We start from the raw sequence: 27,189 nt of genomic DNA on the forward strand, positions 1-27,189 counted from the left end.
GAGTTGGGCCACAGTGTACGTTTCTAGATTTTCTAGTACAAACTCCATCTTGCCCACTCAGGTTAGAGGACAGGTTTTTGTGCAGTAACTATGCAGGGGGGTACCTTTAATAATACCTCCTCCCACCACCAGAGTAAATTTGGAAAAAACAAAAACCCACAATTAGGAAGGCCGCTCTTGAGAAAACTCCCGGTGTAGGCCTATGGACTACCCACAGTTATTGTTGAGTATGCGTAGGCACAGCTCTATCCCACCACTGAACACCAATTTATGTTGGAAAACCACTTCCACACTAGAAGGGGTGGTGGTGGTCTTCCGGACACACTGTGGTAGCTTAGCTCGAGTGGTCAGGAATCAGGCTCCGTGCTAAGCATACAACATACCCAAACAATAACCATGCGTGCATCCGTTCCAAAAACGACTCTACACCGTAAAAATTATGAAAATAACTTTCTTTATCTGCTTTTTCTCTTAGTTGCTGATTGGAGAAAATAAATAACAATCACAATATACAAACTTTTTAGAAAGTGCAGGACAAATAAATACTGGCTTAATGATTCAATAAATAGGGGTGATCATAAATACTGAAGGCATAAATAAAAGTGCAATACAGACAGGCAATTAAATATTCTGAGGCAATAAATACTGTAACCAATAAATATTGTGCATCAATAAATACTGTGGACCAATAAATACAGTGGAACAATAAATAGGTTAAATACAATAAATACAGTGCCCCTAATAAATACTTAAAAGCTGACAGTGACACTCATGGATTCCGATCACTTTTGAATTCCTAAGGGCTGATTTGGCCCAGGCACAGCTTGTGGGGATGTGGAAGGCTTGGGGGTGTCTACTCCCTGGCTTGGTCAAGGCTGAGGCCTAACCTGAGGTAGATAAAGGGGGAAAATACCAGAGACCTGGCTCTCTCTCTCCACACAACTTCTCTAGATTAGTCCCAGTTCACCCCTGGCACAGTCAGGTTGGTTCCAGCACCTCCCTAGCCCCTTAGAGCAGTCTCTCAGGTCTCCACAGGGCCTTAGGCGCCCTCTACTCCACTTACTGCCCTTTTTCTGATGCTCCGACGCCGCTGGAGTCGTATCGATGCCGTGAGGCGGTTCCGGTTCGATGTCGGCGGCCTCGGCACAATGTCAGTTCTTTGACGACGCCGGCAGGCGGATCCGGTCTCGATGTCAGCGGCCTCGGTTCGATCTCGACCTCCGATTCGATGGCGTCGGGCAGTCTTACTCGATGCCGACTTCGGGCGGCTCCGGTCCGATGGCGACCTCGGCTTCGATGACGTCGGCCGGCCTTGCCTCGATGTCGACTTCCGGCGGCTCCGGAGTGCGATCCTCACTCCCGACCTCCGGTGCTCCTCACAGGTTTCCGGCGACTCCGGAGTGCGACCTCCACTCCCGACCTCCGGCACGATTCTCACAGGTTCCGGCGACTCCGGAGTGCGATCCTCACTCCCGACCTCCGTTACCCTTCACCTCGGTCTCCGACGACTCCGGAGGGCGGACTTCACTCCTCCGATGACGCCGCTCACTCGACCTCGGGTGACTTCCTCCTCGACCTCTGGTATTCCTCACGACCTCTGACGGCGCCCTCTCTCGACCTCTGGCGGCTCCGGGTACGACGTCTGCTTTTCCAGTCAGCGCCGCTTCTCCACCTCGGGCTCCAGGTCTTAGGCTACTCGACGTCGGACTTCAGGGAAACCAGCTTCCAGGTCAGGTTCTTGCTGTTCTCTTGTTTCTAAGGCCTGTTCCTGCTGTCCAGGTCCTCAGGATGGTTTTTCTGACTTCTTCCCACACAGGGCTCTAGGATGGGCTCCGTCAGTAGGGACTAGTATCAAGGGTGGGTTTATGGACCCCACTCCAGGCACAAGTTTCCACCCCTGCTGCTTCACTCCTTCCTCCTTCACGTTTTTGCTGCTCACTCCTCACCAGTCAGGTGCCAACTGCCAGCTCCAACTGCCAACTCTCTCTCTTAGCTTCCCAACATTCTAAACCGCCTCCAACGGTCACAGGGTTCTGGAATGTTCTGGAAGGTGCTAGCAGGTTCCAGTGGATGCTGGTGATGTCACAGGTGGCCACCATTTTGTGCTCCAGGCCCTCAGACAGAAGTTTCAGGGGTAGCTAAAATGGCTCCCTGAATCTGCAGCAACACGAAAAAGTCTGGTGGTTCCCAAAAAGGAAAAATTCAAACAGGGTTTGAGGCAAAAGTGGGACAAAATAAATAATGATGAGGAGGGACCACCCAAAGGGCTGACAGGTCTAACACCTTCCTAAAGGAGACCACACACAAAAGCATAACCAATTTGGCTGACAATTGCTTCTGCAAGAGGTACTTATTTCCTGACCACCCCAAAAACAGATTCAGGACCTTGTTGATGTCCCAGAGGGTGGAATACCTTGGTTCCAGAAGGAGGGAGAGCCTAATCTCGCAGAGCATTTTCCTGACCAATGGATGTTCTCCAACAGGAGAACCCACCACTGGAACATGCCCAGCCAAAATCGCTGACCGGAAGATATTGATCGAACGATATGCTAGACCATCTGAAGCCAGTGAAGCTAAGAAATTGAGGACGTGCACAATGTCTGCCCCCACGGGATCCAGATGTCATCGCGAACACCAACCCATCCAGCGAGACCAAGCCGAGCGGTATAACTTGACCGTACTGTCTGCCCATGCCCGAGCCAGGAGGTCCACTGCGCTTTGCGAAAGGCTCAGGCCATGCCATTGTGCCCGGTAATCCTCCACGCCATAAGTGGGAGATTGTTGCTCAGTATCAGAGGGTGAGGATTGCTGGCTGGATCGCCCAGGAGAAGTGGCGATGGGTGTAGACGGATTGGAGAAGCCCAAGACAGTTCTATCAGAACTGGAAACCAAACTTGCAACCTCCACACTGGTGTAATCGCCACCACATCCTCTTGTTGACGGAGCAACTGGGTGGTGAGCCTCATTATCATGGAGAATGGGGGAAACGCAGAGCCCTGCTCCGTCATCCAATCTTGGAGAAAGGCGTTATTGCTACTGCTCCTGGATCCGGCCTCCAGCTGAAGTACCAGGCGAGCTGGTGGTCGAGGCGTGATGCCAACAAATCGATTGTGAAAGGACCCCAAAGCGAGAGGAGTGCCTGGAATATCGTCGGAAACAGCTTTCAAAGGCTTGAGTCCCAAAGATGACTGGATTGCCAATCCGCTTTCTGGTTGGCAGAACCCGAGAGGTGTTCTGCCGTCACTGACATCTGCTGCTCCAGGCAGAACTCCCAGAAGTCCATAGCTAGATTCGCCAAGGCCTTGGATCGTGTGCCTCCCTGAATATTGATGTAGTGGACTACCACTACATTGTCCATCTTGAGGAGGATGCAAGGTTGTGCCCGATCTCTTGTCCAGCATCGGACCACAAAGGAACCCGCCATGAGCTCCAGGCAATTGATGTGGTGTGATTGCTCCTCTGCGGACCAGACGCTGCCGGTGGTGAACTCTCCACAATGGGCCCCCAGCCTGAACCGCTGGCATCAGATTAGATTATAAGGTCCGGTTTAGAACCGAATATGGGGCACCCACGTTCCACGCCTCCATGTGAGAGAGCCACCAATTGAGTTCTGCTCTGGCCTCCTCAAAAGCGTAGGTCAGTCCGCAACGAAGGTGGGCAGCCGTGAGGCATTGGAGTGCCTGTAACTGGAGGGGCCTGGGGAAAATGGCCTGAATGGAAGATAAGAGCCCTGCCACCCTGACAATATTGTGCAGGGAGGTCTGCAGTCTCATCAACATCCTCCTGACCTACTGTCTGATTTTCGTAACCTTCCTGGATGGAAGGCTCGGTGTGGCTCCTACTGAACTATGACAAACCCTAAGAAGGTGATCGTCTGGGAGGGTTCCAGGCTGGACTTTGCCTGGTTGATAACGAAGTCCAGTGGTTGGAGTAGCTCCACCGTGTGCCATGAACAACATATCGTCCAGGTACACAATCATCCGTAGCTTCTGCGCCCTCAGGTGTTCCACCACCGGAGGTAACACCTTGGTGAAGCACGAAGGAGACCGAAAGGCAGCGAGGTGAACTCGGAAGTTTGGTCCCGCCACTGGAACTGGAGAAACCGTTGATGCAGTCGTGGAGAAGGTGAATCCATTCCATTTTGCAGTGGCAGTAAAGTACCTACTCGTTGAACTCCCTGAGCTTTATGAACGGGCGCAGGCCCCCATCCTGCTTCTGGCCTCCTGTGCCCAGTTGGAAAGGACATCGGGTGGCATAAGGGCCCCGTACGCTTTGGTGTCCTCAGCCATATCGAAAAAATTTACCAACTGGCCAGTGATATCTTGTAAATTATCTTGGCATGTCCGACACAAAAGGCTGAATGTCCTTTTTGGGGTCTTTGATATATTTAGACAAAAAGGTCAGCATGCGGTCGTTAATCTCGGGGTGGCCATCACCTTATCCTCTAATGAGGTCCTAGGGCACTCTGCTCTGAGGCGGGAGTAAACCGCCTGGTCAAGGGGCTTGCGCAATCTCCCGGCCACATACTTGCCGCATTGTCGCATGGTACCCATTCCGAGGACCAGAGGTGTAACAACTCTTCAGGATCTAGAAGGTCAGATTGGGGTGTCGGGGGCAGGAAGGGAAGAGGAAGGACGCCAGGGCAGCTCAGTAGTCAAAGAGCCATTGTAAATATTCCTGCCACAGGTGATTAACACCCCTGTGGCAGGCGGGGACGTAGTGGTCATGTAGTCCTGTAATAGCAATGATAAAAGTCTCTCAATTCAGTTAGATAACAAGAAGGATGGAAGCCCCCTGGACAGGCAGACTTTGCGCCCTCCGGATACTTGATCTGGACGTTTCACACATCTTTCTAGCCAACCTGGGCACGTCAGCCCAATCACCAGGGTCGCTGACCCCAAACCTACCCCGCAGGGTGTTCTGCTCCAGGCCGGCCGGGGGCTTAGCTCGCGGCACCGTAACACGCGGGTTGAGGCGCTCAGCACAGTTCTGAAACTGACTCGTTCTCCTCTCAGCGTTAGGTGCGCGCGTCTGTTGATGATGTGGAGGCGTGCCCTCTTGCGGTTGGCAGACTGCCGCGCACTGCGACCCCCTACTGGTAGAGTGCGAGTGTGAGCACTCGCTGATGCGGAGGAGAGACCGCACGTAGATCAGGAAAATGGCGATACCCAGAAAAACACAGCATGTACAGTGAGCTGTAATCGTGTGTCGAGGCAAGGTAGTGAATGAACAAACACAAACACGATTAAGAGGGGAAGCCAAGTCCCCACACTTATCTGTGCAAGGCTGCAGCAGCGAAGAAAGAGGTGGTCCATCGAGGGGGCAAGGACGGTTATGGCAGCTGAAGGTCCCTGACTAGATGGACGTGATGGTTCTAGAGTTTTCTTGTTGTCTGGACTCGTGGGAGAGATGTAGTCCAGTGTTAAAGTTTTCTGTTTCAAACATGGCTGCTGTGAAAAATAAAGAAGAAATAATAGCCTAATCCTCGCCTCCGTGGCCTGACATAGAATTGCTGAAATTATGAATGAAATAGTTTAAACTGTTGGGGTAATTATGGAAACTAAGAAACTAAACTTGAGTCGGAAAAAAAGAGAGGGCTATATTTTCCTCGATTGGGACACTTGATGGCTGCCATTTTTGTGTGTGGCCTAGTATTTCATGGGAGGAGAGTCCTTTTTAAGGACGACTCAGTTGCGACTGTGCTGAAAGAGCGCCAAAGGCAAGCCGCCGGTGCTTCTCCGCACACCGACCGTGCTCAGCGCCAGCCACGCAGCTGGTTTAACTGCAGACTCAACACGGCAAAAAGAGCAGATGCGAAAGGAGTGGATAAGCTACTCAAGTGTGCAACTAAAACAGTCAAGGAAGAGCTGTAATAGCTTGCCACCTCCCCTTCCTCCTCGCCATTCCCCAGGGTTTCAAGCTATGCATCAACCAAGGCAGGGCGGAGTAGAGCTACTCTTTAAAGAAAGATGGGAAAATTACTATCCTACACGTAGACAAAACAGATGAGGTGGAGACTCTACGATTCATCTTGAAGGTGAAAGAGATAAATGCGTTCCCAGAAGTCCTATGCTATTGACCTCTGGGCACGGTAAACACCTTCAATACAACCTTTCATGGAAATAATCTCAAATTTCGCCCATACACACACTAACGTTTTATTATTGGGAGACGTTAGTATCTGGGCTAGGGTTGAGGCATTGGCCATTTCAAAGACCTTAGGGAGTCATGTGAAATAATAGTATTGGGACAACTAGTAATAGGCCCAAGACATCAAGAGGGACACACCCTTGATCTTATCTTTTCATCAAAAGACCTAATCTCGGACAAGGACAATATTCCTCTAAGCTGGATGGACCTTTCATTGGTGATCTTCGACATAAAAGGACTAAAACAGGTAGTAAAAGATGGAATTCAAGCAATGTACCCCAGAGTGTAACCTCCGCTACCTGTCCCTATCTATCTTTTATCGTGTCTCAGTGCCAGGATGCCCGTAGGGTTACAGTGCGCTTTATGAATATTACATACATACATACATAAAGCAAGATAAAGTCTGGTATAAACTAAATAGACCACAAGATGGAAAGTTTTTTGAGCTAGAAACGTGTTTTGATGAGACTGCCACAGTGGATTAGAATTACGAAATCCTAGAAGGAAAAATCATAGGGACATTAGTTAAAGTAATACCTGTAAAAAAAACTATAACTCGCCAAAGACCGTCGGCACTCTGGTATACAAAAACTGTAAAAGAATCTAAAGTAAGGTGCGAAAAACCTAGAAAGGCATTGGTGGACATTTTATCTAGAACCTTCTTTCTGCTCTAATGAGGTCAGCACCAAGATACCTTTGAGGTAAAAGATGCAAATGTCTAATAATAATAATTGCATATGGTGATAGATAAGTAAAATAGACAGAGACCCGTAAGTATCTAATCAAATTAAGCATTAAGTGTGTAAATATATATATATCTTACCTACTGGCGGTCGCCTGTAGGTAGTTCTGGTTAGGACCATGTTTCCATAGGAAAAGCATTTTTTGACTTGCCTATAACTTTGGCGTAATTTGACCAACCTTCATGAAATTGTCCAAAAATTGTCAAGGTAGGCTCTGGTTGTCTTGGATAGTTTGGGGGTGATCGTACATGGGGACTGAGAAGTTGGGTCGCGAAATAAGGGTGCGTTTGTAATGTTAATTCCCATAGGAACCTTCAGCTACAGCTCAAACCGTTGGACAGACTTGCACCAAATTTGGCAGGGAGGTAGATGTTGGTTCAAGGAAGTGCCTTTTGACTATTTGGTGTAAATCTGTTCAGTAGTTTTTGAGATATTGAAGCCGAAACTTATAGTGCTATCTCTGGCCGCTGATATTTCGCCATGGTTTATCGATTACTCTTGGCTTAACGCAACCTGTACAGGAAGTTGCGGGCTTCATTTTATCTATTGGGAAAATTTGTGTGAAAGCCCCATAAGGAATCGGGGTGGAGATACTCTGACCACATGGTTGAGAAATTGAGAAATGGGGGTGTTAGTGACACAAGTTATGTGTCCAAAATGGATTTTTTTAAATTGGATGCGATATTCGCGGCAACCGCCAGCGCGACTCTCATATAATATAAAGGGAAAATTACGACTATCAATGTTGTTGCGAATATTGGTGGAAATTTAAGAAATATATATCAGTGAATTATTAATAAGCATTGTAATTGAGATTTTGATAAATGTTTTTTAGAGTGAGTTAGTGAGTTATCTACTGTGATGGTTAGAATTATGTAGTTATAATTTTTTTTATGTGGTGGTGGCTATTGAATTCCTGCTTTTGTTTTCTGCTTTTGCAACGTAACCGCGCGGATTATGACGACCAACGTCATCACGAGCTCTGGCCTTACCGCGAAAACGGAAAGTAGGTTTTAGAGATGGTTGTTCTAGAAATACACTAGAAAAACATAAGTTTGAAGTGTACAATAATTAACCCCCTAGTGTGTAAAATACTGTAATATGTGTACATATATGTGTTTTCACTGTGGAAAAGGCATGACCGTCGTGGTTAATAATTTCAATCACGGAAAATAGGTCTGAAAGATAGTTTTTAAAGAAACTTAGTGCAACAATGAGTTTAAACATGCTTTGAAAGAAGTATGTATATAGTAATATGTGTAGTGCAATGTTCACAATGGATTTTTTACATATTGTACAGAAAAGTCTATTGACCCTCTATCTGCTTCCCTTTCTGATGTGTTGCTTTTTATTTTGATCCTTAACCAGCAGGGCTCTGCTCTGGGCACCCTGAAACGGTATGTTACGGCTTTGTCTGCCTCCCTGGGGCTGCCAGACCAAACCGCTCTATTTAAATCACCCATTGTACATAGATTTCTGAAAGGCCTTGTACATATGTTTCCACCTGCCCCTTTCATTATGCATCAGTGGGACCTTAATTTGATTTTCAACTTCCTCATGTGTACTCCTTTCGAGCTCTTGCATACCGATCCCCTCCAGCTGCTCACCATTAAAACAGCCTTTTTAGTGGCAATTACCTCTGTAGTGAGTGAGCTGCAGGCTTTATCATCCAAGCCTCCCTTCTTGACAATATTCCCTGACAAGTTGGTTAGGGCCTCTTTCCTTTCGAATGTGGCTCCCCTTTTCCATGAGGCACAATCTGTCATTTGGCCCACTTTCTATGCTCCTCCGCATTCATCTAAAGAAGAGGAGCGACTCCACCGTCTAGACCCAAAAAGAGCATTGTCGTTTACCATTACTTTACAAAAGGATTTCGAGTGGACAACCAACTCTTCATGGGGTTCATAGAAGCAAAGAAGGGTTGGGTGGTGCAGAAGAGGACCATCTTCCAATGGGTCGTCATCTGCATCAAGATTTGTTACGCTCTGGCAAAGAAGCAGACTCCTTAAGTCTTAAGGGCTCATTCCACCAGAGCTACGGCTGCTACCAGTACCTTAGCATGTGGGGGGTCGCAGTCCTGGATATTTGTCAAGCAGCAGCATGGGTATCCCTGGGAATATTTACCAAACATTACTGCCTGACAGTCAAGTCTGCAGGGACGGCCATTCAGTACTGCAGGATTTTCTAGTCTGAACTTTTACGGAGTCCCTACTCCGGTGATAGTATTGCTTGGGTATCTATTCAAAGGTAAAGAATCTGCAGCTAGATGTCTCTATCAGGTGAACAAGTTACTTAAGTTTGGTTATGCCTTATCTGGCAGAGACATGATCTAGCATCAGATTCCTTAACGACCCACCCATCCTCCCTGCACTGCGGACAGATTTCTAGGGTTAGGGCTTATCCCTTTCAGGGCCATAGTTTTCGAACACACCACATCAGTACACTTCATGGCTCTGCACTTCTGGCGTCGTAAGTCGATAAAAATAACTGACGTCAACGCGCCAAGGTGGCGCCTACCTGGGTGAAGCAGACGTCACTTCTGGTGTGGCCGACGACGCCACGTGGAGCCGACGACACCCCCTACTGGCATGCAGAGACATTGCTCGAAGAAAAATCTTCCAGAGCCAGTCTGACGTCTGGGAAATTCAAAGGTAAAGAATCTGCAGCTAGATCATGTCTCTACCATATAAGGTATTACCGAAGGTAAGTAACTTGTTTATCTTGCTTTTTGCTTCTTCCTTTTCTAGGGAGTGATTAATCATGCTAGCGCACATTATTTAGCTAATAAACATGTCCGAATCACATCACAGTTTGGGCGGGGATTTTAACTCCTATCAAAAAATGGTATACATTAAAAAAAATATACTTTTCACGATTAAAAAAAGAAACAACCTAATTCCCGTGGATGTTTGTGAATGATTTGAAATTAAGGTACCGCAAAAGGTGGTTTTGCTGCTATAATTATTTTCGCTTGTTCTTTCCTAGCAGACCGAAGCCAGGAGGGTTACACCTTCAGTTGGATTTTCTGTAGCACCACAAGCGAACAATGATCCTTACTGTTTTGTGGAGTTTTATGAACATCGAGATGCAGCAGCTGCTTTGGCTGCCATGAATGGGCGGAAAATTTTAGGAAAGGTAGGTAACAGAACTATTTGAAAATGTATCACTCGTTTGTGGTTGAGTAATAAAGTGAGTTGTCTTTGCAGAAGAATGCTTGCGCCTTCCAGCTGAGCGTTACAATTATTTGCCACAAATTTTAATTAAAGCTTACTATATTCATAACTTTTACTGTTCCTTAGACAGTTTTGAAGTTGTCTTTACACTCCTTAAGACACACGAACATACCAAACTGTTCCTAGAATGTGATTTTAGTGTGAGGAGTGACATGGTTTAAATTGCTTAGATATGCTTTTATGTTACAAATGGGGCCATGTTATGAAAAAAAAGAATGATGTTGGTGAATGCGGGCTTGCTGTTGAGGCTTGTGAGCATTTTTTTACTAGAAAGGCTCTTGAGTAGTACAACGTTCTCTCACCTGTCTACTAACCCACAATCTTTATTCACAGGAGGTGAAAGTAAACTGGGCCACCACACCAAGCAGTCAGAAAAAAGACACATCCAGTAAGTAATAATGTGGTGTCTGACTAAACACTGGCTTACTTCTTGTGAGTGCTCCCCCTGTGGCACAAGTCCCTATGCCCAAATATTGTTTATTATTGGAAGTTTTATTTGATTATTTATTTCCCATTCCTAGAAATGGCCATAAAAGTTATATTCGTTTGTTTAATATTTCAGCACAAGGCACTTGGTGGCTGGTTAGATGGAATCGCCCTGTTCTAAACATCTATCACAGCTGATGGGAAAGTTTACTCTTTGTGAAACGTGAAATCAAGTTTTCCTTGTTCAGGCTAGGGTATACTTGGGAAATCATGTTTTTTCCGTGCATCTTTGTTGTTTCCGACTTCCCCACCAACTCCTGTATGTTGCTCCTGTTTCTATTCTGGGAGTTAGCATGAGAAACTTGCAATAGCGAATTAAATGCTTCACCATCTTTGGAATCTTTACTGAAGTCCTAAACCGAGTGTCCCTCACAAGCATGGTGTCCAGAAGCTGGTTTACAAAGAGAAACACTTGTTCTACAAAATATGTTTGTCTTTCTGTAGGTAGCACTTGCTTTTCCTCTTTCCTCCAATTACGAAGTAAAGTAGTTGTAAAACCATGGTCCATCTTACTTTTATAGGTATATAAGGAAAGAAAAGCATGAGAATGCAACAAAATAAATGGACTGAAATAACATTCCTTTGAGAATCAATCGAGTCATTCATTTGCTAATTTAAGGAAAATCTCTGAGCACTCTGCCACTTCAAACCTCTTCTTGCCAGTATTTTCAACATTTTTTTACGCAGATTCAATCACCAGTTTGTTTAAAGATCTTCAAACTCACAGCGCATAGACTGTATGCTTTCTTTTTCAAGTCTGGCCCCCGACAGCCTCACTTGAATGGACAACCTCATGTCCTCAATTCTTCACAAACATACTACATGGAGTAGAGAGAGAGAGAGCGCGAGTGTGGGCTTTGGGTCAGCCCCCTTCAGTCATTGTCTCCTAAATATTGTTCATGTGTTGCCATTACTTGCATGGGCTGTCTGTCAAGGCTATTGTATTTCAGGAATTGTTAGATTATATCATATTTGTTCACAGTAGGTTTTGGTGACAGGTCGTCTTGTAGTACTGTAGTTAGTTTGGAGATGCAACATGACGTGCAGTATGTAATTTCAAGTCAATTTGTGTTATTTGATGTGTTAATCTGCATTTTAATTGCTATTTTTTTCTCTTTGCTTAGGAAGTGTGTGCTGTTTGGATGCTTTAGCCTGCCATAAAGAAGCAGCGCTATTCACTAATAGCCCTTGCATGATCTTTGTTTTGCTTTGTTGTCATAACATTTTTGGAGTTACCGCGTTTTTAAAGACTTGTTTGATAACATGCACAGACATTAGCTTTCTTAAAGACGCAAGAAATATACTGGCCTTTTGTCTAAAGTTACATGTTCTGCAGTTTTTTATGTTTGCCACTTAAAATGCAGACTTCTACTTCTGATTTTTTTTTTTAATGTAACACTCTTCTTTGAGGGTCCAACTCAACTCTACTAATTCCCTCTGTTTGGAAAATGGGACCTACTCCCCTTTTCCACAATGTTGTAGGCCAGTGTACTGCTTTCTTATATCGCAAGCCGAGACACAAACTCACACGTCTATGAATAGTTGATGCTGCACAGCTTGTAAGACAAATACTAAGACTCTATGTGCCCAAAATTGGTGTTCGGGTGAGAAGGTTGGGGGGGGGGGAGGGAGGGGAGAGAGGTGGTAGAATGTTTAAGGGGCATCTTGTTTTATTAAAAAGATGTTTAAAAAAACTTGCCTTCGACCACCATCCGTACACTGATAACACCCAGCTCTTCCTGGGAGTAACTTCGAGTTGAAATGTCATTTCTTGAAAAATGTGTTACACAAATCAAATCCTGGATGTCTCAACATTAATTTCAGTCTGAACCCCTCCAAAGCAAAGTTTCTACTGATATCTCTGTTGTAGAAAAGCTGCAAGAGTGCAGTGATTTACTGTTACGAATAACTCCTAGATTGGTTAATAAAGTGAAATCCATGGATTTTGCGCGCTTGGCCATAGATTTCATGTGGGCAATCACACAAAAAATATTGTCACGTTGAGTCAGCTTAAACGGAGGATTCTCCGAAAAACAAAAATATTCATTTGTAAGCCAGACCTAAAACAAGTAGTTCCTGCCATGATAGGTAGGAGAATAGACTGTTGCACTCAGTACCCGTCGTCCCAGCAGTGTCAGACAGTGTTCAGGATCACGCACGTCCAGTGGGTGGCAGGATGCGCCATCACCGGCATGGCATCACCTTGGCAGGTGGGTCTTGCAGATAGTCTGAAGGGGATACTCCCTCACATTCGAGGTTATCCCTCCCTCTATGCCTCCAACTCACGACCGGCTGACGGAGCATCATCTCGCGCTACTCCGCACGGAAGTCAAGGCTCTCTTGGCCAAGGAAGCTATAGAGAGGGTCCCCGGGCCAGAAATAGGCTGTGGTTGCTATTCCTGCTATTTCTTGGTTCCAAAGAAGGACGGAGGCCTCCGTCCTATCCTCCACCTCAGAGCCCTCATCTCCTTCCTCAAGAAGGAGAAATTCAAGATGCTCACTGTGGCTCAGGTACTGTCTGCCCAACCCGTGAGACTGGATGGTAGCGTTAGACTTGCAGGATGCCTATTTCCACATTCCTGTCTTGCCCGCCCACCGCCACTACCTGCGGTTTACAGTGGGCCAGGAGCAGTTTCAATTTGCTGTGCTCCCCTTTGGCCTCACAAGTGCCTTGCCGGTGTTCACCAAGATGATGGCGGTGGTCGCAGCTCATTTGCAGCGATCTGGGGTTCCAGTCTTCTCCTATCCCAACAACTGATTGTTGAAGGCGGGCACGTCCCAAGCAGTCGTCTCCCATCTTCAGACTACAGCAAGCCTCTTGCATTTGCTGGGGTTCACTATCACCATGCCAAAGTCACACCTGACTCCCTCTCAGACGCTCCCTTTCATCAGAGCAGTTCTGGACACGGTGCATTTTCGGCTGGAGTTTCCAAGGCGGCTCTCGCTCAGCTGCACTTTTTGTCATGAGTGGAGCTCAGGCCTCCTCTACGCCTTTTCACCCATGCCACTCCTACCCAGAGTCTTCAAGAACATCAGGAGTGTCCAGGCACAAGTCGTTCTTGTGGCTCCGAACAGGGCATGGAGAGGCTGGTATCTTGAGCTTCTGGCAATGAGCATCCGTCCTCTGATCAGGCTGCCCCTTCGGAAAGATCTCCTGTCGCATCAGCAGAGGAGGGTGCTCCACCTGAACCTGTCCACTCTCCGCCTCCTTGCGTGGAGATTGAACGGCGACAGCTGACAGCTTTTGACCCATACCCCCTCCCCGCCCAACGAAATCTGTGCGCTTATCCTGGCAGCCAGGCATCCCACCACGATGTCTGTATATGCCTGCCGATGGTCCAAATTTTGTATATATTGTAAAGAACCGTCTACTCACCCTCTATCTGCATCTTGATCTGATATCCTTCTGTTCATGATTTCCTTGGCCAAGCAGGTCTATGCTCTGGGCACCTTGAAGGGCTATCTTTCGGCCCTCCCCTCTTTTCTTCAGCTGCCTGATCAGCTTTCTCTTTTCAGATATTCTCTGGTGCAGAAGTTCTTGACGGGGTTCAGCCCCTTGTTTCCCCCTTCGGCTGTTATATTCTCTTCCAGGGGATCCTCATCAATTGTCATTAGCACTTGAATATTCCCGCCCATTCACGGGGACCCCCGAAAACATGTATATCTACAGATATATATATCTACAGATATATATATCTACAGATATATATATCTACAGATATATATATCTACAGATATATATATATATATATCTATCTATATATCAATTTTTTTCTAAAAAAAACCAATGCAGTCTTACAGACACCTACAGGCTAAGCAGAGCCGTGAAATCTTGTCTATACACCTATACAAGTAAACCAGGAAGATAACAAAAAAGGTACTTGAACTGCTTTTAATGAACAGCAGAAAAGAAGTCCTGCAAAGAGAAAAGCAGGCATTGTTAGCCCATAGGCTGCATTGTAACTTTAATAGCATAGAAACTGAAAGCAAATGTAGAGAACCAAAAACTGGCACAGTCCCTTTAAGGCAGCCATCACCCCTAGCTTCCCATCATGCCTCAGGGGTGACAGTTAGTTGTTCTTTCCGGCTCCTTCAGTTGGGACCCTAGTTATTCAGCTCCTCAGAGTTTTGACTTTTCTGTCAGAAATTGTATTCTTTTACCACTTAAAACCCTTTTACTTCAACATTTTACACCTGTTGGAGTATTCCTCTACCTTTTTTCAGGAGTTTGGGCATTTATCTCTCAGAAATGCTTTCCTTTTTTTAATCCTTGTCCTTCCTGTGGCAAAAAGAAGACCAAAACAGACTCGCACTCTGTCTGTGTTCTTTGCCTTCCGAATTCTCATGTTACTGAGATTTGCCAACATTGTCAGTCTCTATCAAGATGGACTCTCAAGGACAGAGAGAGGATTCACCTTTATGGCCTTTCTGAAAAAGGTAAAGCTTCTACCTCTAGAGGCAGGTCTCCAGTGAGACAGAAGAAGAAGAGACCCAGATCATCTTCAGAAGCACGATTCTGGTCTGTTCATCGGCGTCGTGCTCGGCGTCGAGAAGGCCTCCAACAGTGAAGAAAATGTTGACGACGATCCCATCAACGGCGGGCTTGCCGTCGAGAAAACATCGGTCGACGTCGAAGACTTAGAGACATAGAGGGTCGTCATCAGCGACGAACCCTCCGCCACCATCAACCGGGCGACTGTCAGTGTCGAGGAGTCGCTCTCCGTTGATGCGGAACGCCCAACGTCAAGACACCGCTCTCCGTTGGTACGAAGTTCGACGTCTAGGCGCAGCCCTCCGTTACCGCCAACCAGGCGGCGGTCAATGTCGAGGCATAGATCATCGACGACATCAAAAAAACGATTCAACGTCTAAGTAAATCACTCTGGAGGCACTAAGACGCTCTACGTCGAGGCCAAGATCATCAGTGACGTCGAGAGGAGATTCAGTGTTGAGACGGTCTCCTCTGTTGCAGTCCACAAGACGGCGCTCAACGTTGATGCCTAGATCGACGTTGTCAAGGGGTTCAACGTCGAGGAGGATTTCACCATCACCTACCCCACGTCAGACGTCGAGATTTGGTACTCCGTTGGGTACTCCTCTTCCAACGTTGAAGCATAAGTCTCCGTCGACGGGACATCAGTCGATGTCAAAACACACACGTCCGACGTTGAGGCAGAGGTCTCCTTCATTGGACTCGCAGGTCTTTGTGGCGCCTAGTCCCTCGATGTCGAGACATTCACATTTATCAATGTCGTCACACTGTGCGGCCTCAAGGACACACCACTCCACGTCAGAAGACCTCTCGGAACCTTCAGTGTCAGCTGCAGGGTCCCCTCAAGTATTCTCGACGTCGGGAAGCTCATCTTCTCCGTCTCCAGAACGGCGGGTACAGAAATCCACCCTGCAGATCATGGCTCCACCTACGCAACTAGGGGAAGGACACAGATCTCCCTCTGTTCACCTCTCTCCCAGGTGGCTTCTCCCGGTTCATCATTGGCAGATAGAGCCTTCAACACAGATTCAACAGCCCTTGGACAATTCAAGTCCTCTGTATACATCCCCTCTGGCTTGGCTTGTGCAGGCAACTGACCGTTCACCCACCACACCATCCGGGGGTCGCCAGAGGGACACATAAATCTGCTTCTCATGGATGTCACAGAAGACTAAGTTCACCCTCCTGGTTGTCCTCCTCGACCCACTCCTCCAAGAAGGATTATCCTCTTACAGACAGTCCACCCACCCTCCAGAGTGTCACCTGTTGATGATACCTTCCATGATGTCCTATCTAGAGGAGCACAAAAGCTAAACATAGAGATGTCTGCACCTCAGGCATCTACATCAGTCATAGTTGAGAGACTGCATCAGAGGTCCGCGTTGAGGCCCTTGGTACCACTAGTTCCTGGTCTTTTACAACCAGTCATGGAAGTTTTCCTTTCTCCAGCTACAATAAAAACGGCTCCAGCAAGCATCTTAAAGAAATACAGACCAGCAGAACAAGACCCCGTGTTCCACAGGTCAGACCCTCCACCGGACTCTGTGATTATTGCGGCTGCGAAGAAGACCCATATGGTGGCTTCTTCGTCAACGGTCCCTCCGGACAAGAAGAGCAGAGCCCAAGATTCTCGGGGACGAAAAGCTGGCGGCTCCACCGCAGCTTCTTCGAAAGTTTCCAGTGCGGCAGCTCTGTTGGTCCTTTATGATAGAGCGTTGTGGGATTCTCTAGAACGCTTCAAAGGAAAAATGCCCGAAGAAGACTGTCAAGACTTTGGGGAGATTCTCCAAGAGTGAGCCCTCGTGGCCAACGAAATGATCAGTGCAGCAGCTGATGGGGCATCTTTAGCTGCCCACTCATATTCGTATGGTGTATGCGCTAGAAGATCCTCTTGGTTGCGCCTTACATCTTTGAAACCAGAGGCCCAACAACGCATGCTGAGCCTTCCTTTTTCTGGTAGTTCAGTATTCGGCTCTCACACCGACATGGAGATGGCCAGGATGAAGTCAGAACTTGTCACACTCAAAGCTGTCGGTTTCGAGAAAAAAGAGTTCAGATGGCGTCACAGGCCTTATGAATGTAGGGCATTCCATCAGCAGGTTCAAGCCCGTCAGTGGTCCCATAGGCAGTACCATCAGACCAAATCTCACTATCAGGGACGTCGCCCTGCCAGAGGTAGAGGAGCCCCCCCAGACAGTCCTCTGCAACTGCCAAGAACGCCGGCAAGCAGTGAAAGTTCTCTTCCTCTGTCGCCGTCACCCACTCCAGTGGGAGGGAGTATTTCCCGACATGTTTAAGAGTGGCGCAAAATAACGATCAGTGGGTTCCAAATATATTACAAAATGGATATACACTACATTTTCGTGCCCCTCCATAGTGCATCCCCCCCCGTGAAGTCAAGAGTTCACCAACTTCCGCTGTTACATCAAGAGGTATCCACTCTCCTGCAAAAATTGGCCATAGAAAAAGTTCCCTCATCTCAGAGAAGAAAAGGGATATACTCCAGGTACTTCCTGGTGCAAAAGAAGGGGCAGAAAGAGTTTCAGGTCGATTCCGGATCTACGTTTCCTAAACAAAAGCATCCAAAAAGAGAAGTTTCGCATTCTGGCGCTTCATCAAATATATTCACATCTTCAAAAAGGGGATTGGATGTGCTCAATAGACCTCCAGGACACCTGCTTCCATGTCCCGATTGCACCATGGCACAAAATGTTTCTACGTTTCATAGTAGGCGCCAAACATTATCCATACCGAGTCCTACCGTTCGGCCTGAAATATGCACCTCAAGTATTTACAAAATGCATGGCAGTGGTAGCTGCAGCTTTACTTTGACAAGGTCTGTTCGTTTACCCATACCTCAATGACTGGCTTCTGAAGGGCTCATCTCCTCAAATGGTGAAAAACCACTATTGAATATGCCTGGACTTACTGCAACGCCTTGGCCTTCACTTGAACATGGAGAAATCAATCCATCAGCCCACTCAAAGAGACTTATCAATCCAGCAGAAGTGCAGTCTCCTTCTTCAAGTTCATCAGCCCTCAGCCCTCAGTTCGACAATTTGCATCACTTCTGGGGTCGATGGCACAGGGCTGTATGAACATTTTGATGGAATCCAAAAGACTTTCCACAAGACGCTCCTATTCTTTTAACTGGAAAACATTTTATTGGTGGTGTATACATAATAGTTTTCAGCCTACTAAGGGTCAAGAGGGGGTAATTTTACCTTATCTCCTACATTTGGCAAAATCAAGTCTAAAGGTTAACTCCATCAAGGTGCACTTGACTGCCATTACAGCCTACAGAAAGGCTCCACATCAACCTTCTTTCTTCCAGCTCCAGGTGGTTAAGGATTTCCTTCAGGGTTTAAAGAAAGTTTTCCCCCCTGTCAGGCCTACACCCCCCCCCCCCCCTTGAGTTTGGTGGCATTTACTTCAGCTTGTAGAGTAAGCAAAATTCAGGCGCTCTGTTCCAAAGAACCATGCAGGTTTTTTTTTATCATAACAGAGTGGATTTAAGGACCCACCCCTCCTTCCTTCTGGAGGTGGTGTCGGATTTACATGTCAACCAAACGATCTTGCTTCGTTCTTTTTTTCCCAATCCATCTACGCCAGCAGAAAAATCTCTTCATTCTCTTGATCTTAAGAGAGTTCTGAAATTCTACTTGTATAAATCCAAGACCATAAATCCAAAAACTATGGTGCCATCAGAACAGGTTTCCTAGCTTCCAAGCGTTCAATTTCCAGATATATAGTGTCTTGCATCAAGCTGGCATATCAATTGGCAAATAAACCCCTTCTGGCTTCTCCCAAAGCACATTCCTCTAGGGGGAAGGCGGTCACAGTGGCTTTTCTACACAATGTACCGATGGCTGAGATCTCCAGAGCAGCCACTTTGAAATCAGTACATACTTTCATGAGACACTGTTGTCTCGATTCTGATTCCAGAGCAGATACTTAGGGAGGCCAAGTCTCCTCGAGGAATTTGTTTCAGTGCTAAATTCATTCGAATTGGTTTCTTAATATTGCTGTTTTTTATAGTTCTCATTTGCCCGCAGGAAGAGAAGACGGGCTTGCTACTCGATTCAAGTGCCTATGACTATTGATGAGGATCCCCTGAAAGAGAAGGATAAGTTGTAATCCTAGTTCTCTTCCAGGGGTATCCTCATCAAAGTCCTAAGCAACCCACCCATCTCCCTGTGCAAATGAGCCAAGATTGTCATCTCTTTGTGCGCTGACGTCCGGGTCTCCACAAAGAACAACTGACCTAACTGTCACCCCTGAGGCATGATGAGAAGCTAGGGGTCATGGCTGCCTTAAAGGCACAGTGCCAGTTTTTGGTTCTCAACGTTTGCTTTCAGTTTCTATGCTATTAAAGTTACAATGCAGCCTATGGGCTAACAATTCCTGCTTTTCTCTTTGCAGGACTACCTTTCTGCTGTTTATTAAAAGCAGTTCAAGTACCGTTTTTGTTGTCTTCCCGGTTTATTTGAATAGGTGTAAAGACAAGATTTCAAGGCATTGCTTAGCCTGTTGGTGTCTGTAAGGCTGCATTGTTTGTTTTTTTAGAAAAAAATTGATATATGTATATATATTGAGCTGTGTGTATATGTTTTCATATATCATTTTTATATGTTTTCCGGGGTCCCCGCGCATGGGCGGGAATATTCAAGTGCCTATGACTTTGATGAGGATACCCCTGGAAGAGAACTAGGATTACAGGTAAGTAATTTATCCTTATGCCACTAGGACCTTAATTTGGTTTCACCTTTCTGATGTGTGCACTATTTGAGCTGCTGCACAACTCCCCTCTATGGCTGCTCACCATCAAAACAGCCTTCTTAGTGGCAATAACCTCTGCCAGGAGGGTGAGCGAACTGCAGGTAGGTTCATCAGTGCCTCCTTACCTGACTGTCTGTCCAGATAAAGTGGTGCTCCTCACAAGGGCATCGTTTATACCGAAGGTGGTAACACCCTTTCATATGGGGCAGTTGGTTACTCTACCCACTTTCAGTGAACCTCTGCACCCTTCCAAGGAAGAGGAGCATCTCTATTGTCTGGACCCTAAAAGAGCGTTATCGTTCTACCTCGATCGAACCAAAGAGCTACGGGTGAATGACCAACTCTTTATAAGGTACGTGGGTGCAAAGAAAGAGCATGGTGTCCAAAAGAAGACTATATCGTGCTAGGTTATCCTCTCTGTCAAAATATGTTAAGTCTTAGCGAAGGAGGCTCCTCCTGAAGCATTTGGAGCCCATTCCACCTGGGCAAAAGTGGCACCCACTGCTCTCCAGCGTGTGGTGTTCCAGTTTCAGATAGTTGCCAAGTGGCCACGTGGGCTTCGTTGCCCACGTTTGCCAGACACTACTGCTTGGATACCTAGGTTTGCAGAGAAGGCCTGTTTGGCCGCTCTGTCTTCTGCAGTCCCTCCTTTGGGGATGGCATTGTTTGTGAATCTGGTCAAAGGTAAGGAATCTGTGGCTAGATGTCTCTATCAGATGGACAAATTACTTACCTTCGGTAAGGCTTTATCTGGTAGAAACATGATCTAGCTGCAGATTCCTTACCGACCTACCCATCCTCTCCGCACTGTGGATTGGTTCTAGTGTCGAGGGGTTTTCCCTTCAGGGCCCTAGTTGCCTACACACCACTGTCCGTCACTTAATGGCTCCGCGCTTCTGGCTTGAAAAGTCTTGAAAAGTACTGACGTCAGTGCGCCGGAGGTTCGGTTATATTGACAATGCGAATGTCACGGCGATGACCATGACTCATACAACATCACGCGGAATGGACCGATACCACCTACCAGCACGCAGAGGTAGTGCTATCAAAAATCTCACGGATCCAGCCTGACGCCTGGAAGTTCAAAGGTAAGGAATCTGTGGTTAGATCATGTCTCTACCAGATAAGGCATTCCCAAAGGTAAGTAACTTGTCTATCTGTGTGTTTGAAAGATCGATAATGACTATACGTCGAACGCGAGGTATGTGGAAGGGGCATCAGAGACAAGAGAATTAAGACCATGTTGTGGATTTCTTTTCAAAATAAACTAATTGCATTTAAGCTAGTACTCTTTACCTTCCATCGCCTTCTTCTGATAAAAAGTTTGTCACTAGGAAAATAACCCCAGCCATTGACTCGGCGATAGTAAAGAGGAGGCTTGATTATCTCCAGCTACCTTTTAATTTGCACGAAAACGCGTTACGCGAAAAGAGATGATATCGGTGATGGGATGAGTCTAAACAAATTGAAATGCTAGGCCAAAGGATACATTTGAAATTCTCATACAACATCCCCTGTTTTGGCAAACATAACGGATGTTGAAACAAAACATAACGAGTGCCATCTTAAATAGTTGCCCAAAAATCCGAAGTTAGGAAATGTTATGAACACCTTTGGCTTTTCACACACTATTTTGTGTGTTGGGAACTGCACAAGTCTACACTGAAGAGTGGAAATATGGCTGAATTTGTAATAATGGAATCAGGATCCTAATTCACGTTTTGGCACTTGCACAAAAACAGTTATTGTGGGACAACTGAATGGTCTTTAGGCTTTTTTAAATTGTAACTTACGTATTCTGTAAATGTGAAGGAAAAAATAACATCCATTGTGGCCTAGAACTATTTCAGCTGCGATTCCCTTTCATTCCACCCTGGTTTCTATAATCCGGTCACAATCAGGCTATACATACACCATATTGTTCATGCACAGCAACTAATGTCCGAGAAGCTCTTTCTACCATCAAATGTTACTTGTAAACTCTCCTACTCATTGGAATTTAGTTAGAGCTGCATCGTGTATATATAAAGCAATCTAAATATTAAGTTGCTTGTTCTCGATTCCAGTTTTGACAAGGCTCTTTTTACTGACTTGATCCTGGATTCGAGACAACACGTAATAAATTGATAACAAGAGATGCATGTAAAATAGCAATTAATTCCTCTGTACACAAATAATACATACCAACCTGCATGTGAGACGTCTAGTTCAATATGGTGAGGGGAGGGGGGGGTGCCTCACTGTAGGCAACTGTTGGTTGTACCATAAAATTAGTCACCCGCATATTTTGCTCAGAAAACCAGATTGCGAACTCGGAATGGGGCAAGGGCTGAGAATTGAAGGTGTGGCGTAATGACCAGAGCTGCCCGCTTCGGAGCTGGCGATCCAGGCTTGAGTCTCGGCGTCGACTCAACATCTGAGATTCTGGGCAAATCGCTTAATCGCCACGTGCCTAGGAACAGCACCTAGAGACCCCTAGGTGTGATTAGTCGCACCCTACAAATCCGATAACCGAATGGAAATTGTTTTGTCCCATAACGGGGGTGAATAATTTATCCAGTCTGCTTTTTTCTTATAAGTATATATATATATATTTTTTTGTATTTTACAATAGATCAATTGGGACGAAGTGAGCTCAGTTTGTCACATCTCGAATAGTGCACCCTTACATTTATGTGGTATTTACACGTTGCATTTTATTTAAACAATCAATGACTACGCAAACAGTTTTGGTTTTATATATCCCGCTACCTTGATCAGGGACATCAACTCTCAGCATGTTAAATGTGTGCGATACATTGATAGCGAAATGCTAGAACGGTTCAAATGTTATGTTAAAATGTATTGGTCTATCTGGAGTAACTTTTAGTAACCAAGTAGTAATTTTCCATAAGAAAAATGTGGGGAAATTATGCAAGTCACTTGAAGGTTATGAATGATGAGTCAGTAGTGTTAAGAGAATATTGTACAGGGAAATGAAGTAGGCATGTAGGTTGTTGTGCCGTGGCATGTGATGCCCTTTGACCATATCCTTTGGCTGCTCCTCTGGCTGATAACCTGCAGGACGAGAAACTTCGTGGCTTGTGGAATGTGGGAGTCCGGCAGAGCACTGAATTGAAAAGGGTGCTGTTGCTGGGAGAAGATATGATGGAATAGCAGCAGAGATGAAGGAAAAGAAACAGGATGAATGAAGGCTGGAGAACACAAGACAGATTGAGTGATCGGGAGAGTAAGGTGGAATGATGGAGGAAGAGAAAAAGGGATGATAAAGGGTTTGAGCAAGATGGGATAATCGAAGGAGTAGCAAGAAGGCTATTGTATAAAGAAAGGAGGAGGGGGTGTCTAAAAGAAATGCAGGTAATGTTTTGCTTAAATAAACTAATTGGCATACTGGAGGACACTACAGCAGAAAGGCTAAGCATTAACTGGTCTGATAGTCTGTATATTTCCCGGTAAAGGCTTTAAGCACACACAAAGACAGTGTATTTTGTTGCTTACTGAGGGCCTATGGTGAGGTGCTGGCACTGGTGGACAGTGTAAAGAGTTAATAGATTTACATAGCTATATGCATCACTTCTCATTTACTTTATTTCACAACAATCTTTATGAAGTGATGGGAGAACATATAGTCCATTTGAATAAGATGAGCACCATGTCTGCTATGCTCCATTTATGGCCCTGCTCTGTACCAAATTCTCTTGGATGTGAGTATGAAAAACTCAGTTGTCAGAATATCTCTGAACCAGTTGTTGTTTTGGTTACGCTCTCATGTTTAAATTTAGGGAATTCCACAGTTTTTCACTTTGCTCAAGGATCTACTGCCCTGGTTAAGACCAATGATGCATCCTTGGTTGCTCAAGTGTGCAGTCTTTGAATTAATGTTATGCATTCTGCAAGTAATCCAGGTTTATACATCAAGTAGGCTTTGTGACTGGTGCACAGGAACTAGATCCATATTTCTACCCAGGAGCAATTTAATGGAATGTTTTCTGTGTTCACACTGGTGAAGGTCCAAGGCCGTTTTGTCTGTCTGTTTTGGTGGCTCTGAGGCTAGGAATACGTTTTTGAAGAGAGATGTGCAGATGGTTTTACAGTAGTCAGGTTGTGCCAGACAAGGGCACTCCTAAGCTCCTCTCTATGGCCAGTCTGAGTCAGAGTAAACCCAGCTTTTCAGAGCGAGACTAATGGAGGAGATCTAAAGCCCAGTCGAAGGGGAGTGAATCTTTCTCTTTTCCTGCTAATGCCAGAATCTTGGTTTCGGCACTGTTCATGTAGCGGAAACTCCCCTTGATAAAGTGGAACACAGTCTAGGCAAGATGTGTTCCCTTGTATGTTTTCACATCCAGAAATAGGTTTGGTTGTTATCAGTGTATATTTGGAATTTAAGCTGGTACTGCTGTAAATGCTTATACACATGTTGAACAGCAGATATGAGAGAACAACACTTGGTTTGTGAACGATTAGAAATACCTGGCTTTTTTAGGTTTGACTTATAATGGTACTCGCATTATTCATGGTGAACATATTGTATTTTACACATGCGTTTAAGGTGCTTTGATTCGTGCTCCTTCATCCATTGACTTCTTTGGATTGGGACCATTCTTCCAGACATTGTCAGTCACATCTCGGATCAGCCCTAACAAATATTTAAATCTTATCTTTCTATTGGCAGTTTAGATGTATCCTTCTGCCTCACTTGGAATGCACATGGGACTTTTTTACATCTGAAAAGTACAATCTGTTAGCACACATTTCTTTATCTCATCCATGCATGTATACACAAAGGAATTTTCGAACAGCACGACAATACAGTAGGCAGTTATCTGATAGAGACTACTAGCTGCAGATTCCTTAACGTAGAATTATCCCCAGGCGTAAGACTGGACCCGGAAAACTTTCTCGCCCAGCATCTATGCGCGCCGGGTGGTGGCACCACGCGACTCCGCCCCGACGTCCTTCGCGGGCGTGATGTCAGCGAGGTCACATAAGCCCCACCCCGGCGCGCTGACGTCAGTTTTCTTTTCCACGTGCAACGCGGATCCGGGTCGTGTTCCTGGCCTGTTTCAGGCCTTCTTTTTCCGCTTTAAGCATTTTTTCTTGAGAACAGTGTGCAAATGCCTTCAGGCTTCGAGACTTGCTTGTATTGTGCGCGCCAGATGTCGGCTATGGATCCTCACTCCATCTGCATGTGGTGTTTAGGGGAGCACCATGACTCCACGTACTGCGAGGCGTGTCAGCAAATGAAGCTGAAGTCCCGGCGGGAGCGCCGGATGAAACTCCTTTCGGCACGCATTTCCAGGTCGGCGGCGCCGTCTCGCCCGTCCCCCTCTGACCCAGCCCCGGTCTCCCGCGCTGCGCGTTGTGGCGTAGATCGTTCCGGCGTTCCCTTCGGCACTAGTCGACGTTGGCCTGACGCCGGTGGCGGACTCTACGGCGGCGTCTGGTCGTTGATTCGTCTTCGGACGCCCCCTCTTCTCCAGAGGTTCGGCGGTTGTTGGTTTCATCTTCTCCGTAGACGGGTCGCCGCATCATGGCTTTTTCCCCGGCGTCCTCTAAGGACGGCTCTTTGCCGTCGCCACGCCCGCAGTCTCTGCCGGAGACACCTTAGGTTCCCCATTCCTCAGTCCACCCTCCCACTTTTCGGGGTTGGCCTTTCCTTCCTCTGGTTGGGCTGGGGGACGGCCGCCTTAGCGACTGTCGCCCACGGAGGAGCTGCTTTCCCGGCCGCGGGGCCCTACGGAGGCGAGTGCTGCCTTCGCTCGGGCTGTTTCTACGGCTGCGGGAATCTTGCAAATGGGCGATTCAGCTGCCCATTTCCCCATAGATCATCGGCTGGAGGTCCTCCATCAGGGCTCTGGTGGTCGGGAGCTGCTTCTTCCCTTCGTCGCCATGCCTGGCTACATGATAATGTATTCCCTGAGAACGTTGGAGAACGGCTGGTTGACCTTCACTTTGGCGCTCTTTTGTTCTGCGCCCCTGCTGATTCTGCTATTCAGAGGTTTCTTGCAGGGCTTCGTCCTCCTCCTCCTCCTCCTCCCCCCCAGTGACCTGTACGTTGGTCTGTGTTTTGGGAGCTGTTCTTCTGTGGTTTTCATGGGGTCTTGTAACGAGTAGCCCCGGTTGCGTGTTCTGTGTGGTTGATGTGCCTTAGGGCTCCTTTTTGTTCGATGACCTTGGTGCTGTTGGCTGCTGGTCCTGCCCTTTTTAGGTCTCGCCTGAGCCAGCGCATGTGCTGCTCTGGCGAGACATTTAGTGAGTGGGCTTTCAAAAGTCCGACCGGGTGGCATAGAGCGTGCAGTTACGTGCACAATGACGAGCAGAGGCACCATCTGTCTTTCCTCTCTCGTCATGGTGCGCGCACATCGCACACCACTCGCCAGCCTGCTTTCACTTTTGTTTGTTAAACTATCAGCGCGAGGCGCGCGCGCGCTTGTTTCAGCTGACTCCGCGTTGTGCATTTCCCCACTAATTTCTGAGCTGTGTACCGATTTCCCCACATTCGTATCGTGCACACACATTCTAAATTTTCGTTCCTATTGTTGGTGTTCTCGGATTGTGTATAAGCACCCTATTCTGGGAATTGTATACATGTTGTGATTGGCCCGTCCCGTTTTGTGCTCTCTCGCCCCTTTTCTTGGTTGTTAACGAAGTGCGCCTTTCAGATTTTTGCATTACTGTCGAAGTACAGCTGAGCTGCTCCCTTGCTCTGGTCCCAGTGAAAACTGAAATGTCTCCATTTATTGCGCTCTGCCACAATCCTGATTTTTGCACGTTGTGCGGTGACCGGTTTCCCCGTCTCTCCTCCCCCCTGAGGCCCAATGAATCTTCTGTGTTTTTTTTCCCATCTGCGTCACAATGGCTGGCCGACATACCATTGCTTCTGCCACAGCGACCACCACTGCTGTTCACTCTGTAAGTTATGTCGAAGTCTTTCTGCCGCAAACAAACAGTGCAAGCGTCCCACGATGAGGGCAAATTATGGCTAACAAAATATCACATCGGGCATGTTAACTTTGCTTGTAGCAGAAGATTTTATTTTAGCAAAGTCGGTAGTTGCACCTCTGGAGAGCACAAGCAACAAGCAGTCATACATTGTAATAAAGGTACATCGATGATCGATAGGTCTTAAGGTATGTGAAGTGCACGCTCACCCCTGGGGCACCTTGGTGCTCAATACCAGATGTTTATTGTTACCCAACCATAGTCATTTTATCGAACTCTGAAGGATGAAATGCTGAGTGGGCCCGCTGGGATTCAAACCTGCGGACATGAGGACACGTACAGATTTCGGGAGCAGATGAATGAT

At 46.5% G+C, this 27,189-nt stretch overlaps 1 protein-coding gene across 2 annotated transcripts in view; it reads left to right on the forward strand.

The window, feature by feature from the left end:
* Window positions 1-27,189, forward strand: part of TIAL1 (TIA1 cytotoxic granule associated RNA binding protein like 1) — a 574,257-nt gene that overhangs the window by 206,862 nt on the left and 340,206 nt on the right. Inside the window, exons 3-4 of one of the 2 annotated variants that reach the window (XM_085602861.1) lie at window positions 9,879-10,028; window positions 10,460-10,514. In XM_085602861.1, coding sequence (XP_085458987.1) covers window positions 9,879-10,028; window positions 10,460-10,514 — 205 coding nt within the window. The remainder of the gene's footprint in view (window positions 1-9,878; window positions 10,029-10,459; window positions 10,515-27,189) is intronic. The other variant, XM_085602871.1, reaches the window with a different exon arrangement.

This window comes from Triturus cristatus, chromosome 1_2 (assembly GCF_964204655.1).
Source record: "Triturus cristatus chromosome 1_2, aTriCri1.1, whole genome shotgun sequence".
NCBI lineage: Eukaryota > Metazoa > Chordata > Amphibia > Caudata > Salamandridae > Triturus > Triturus cristatus.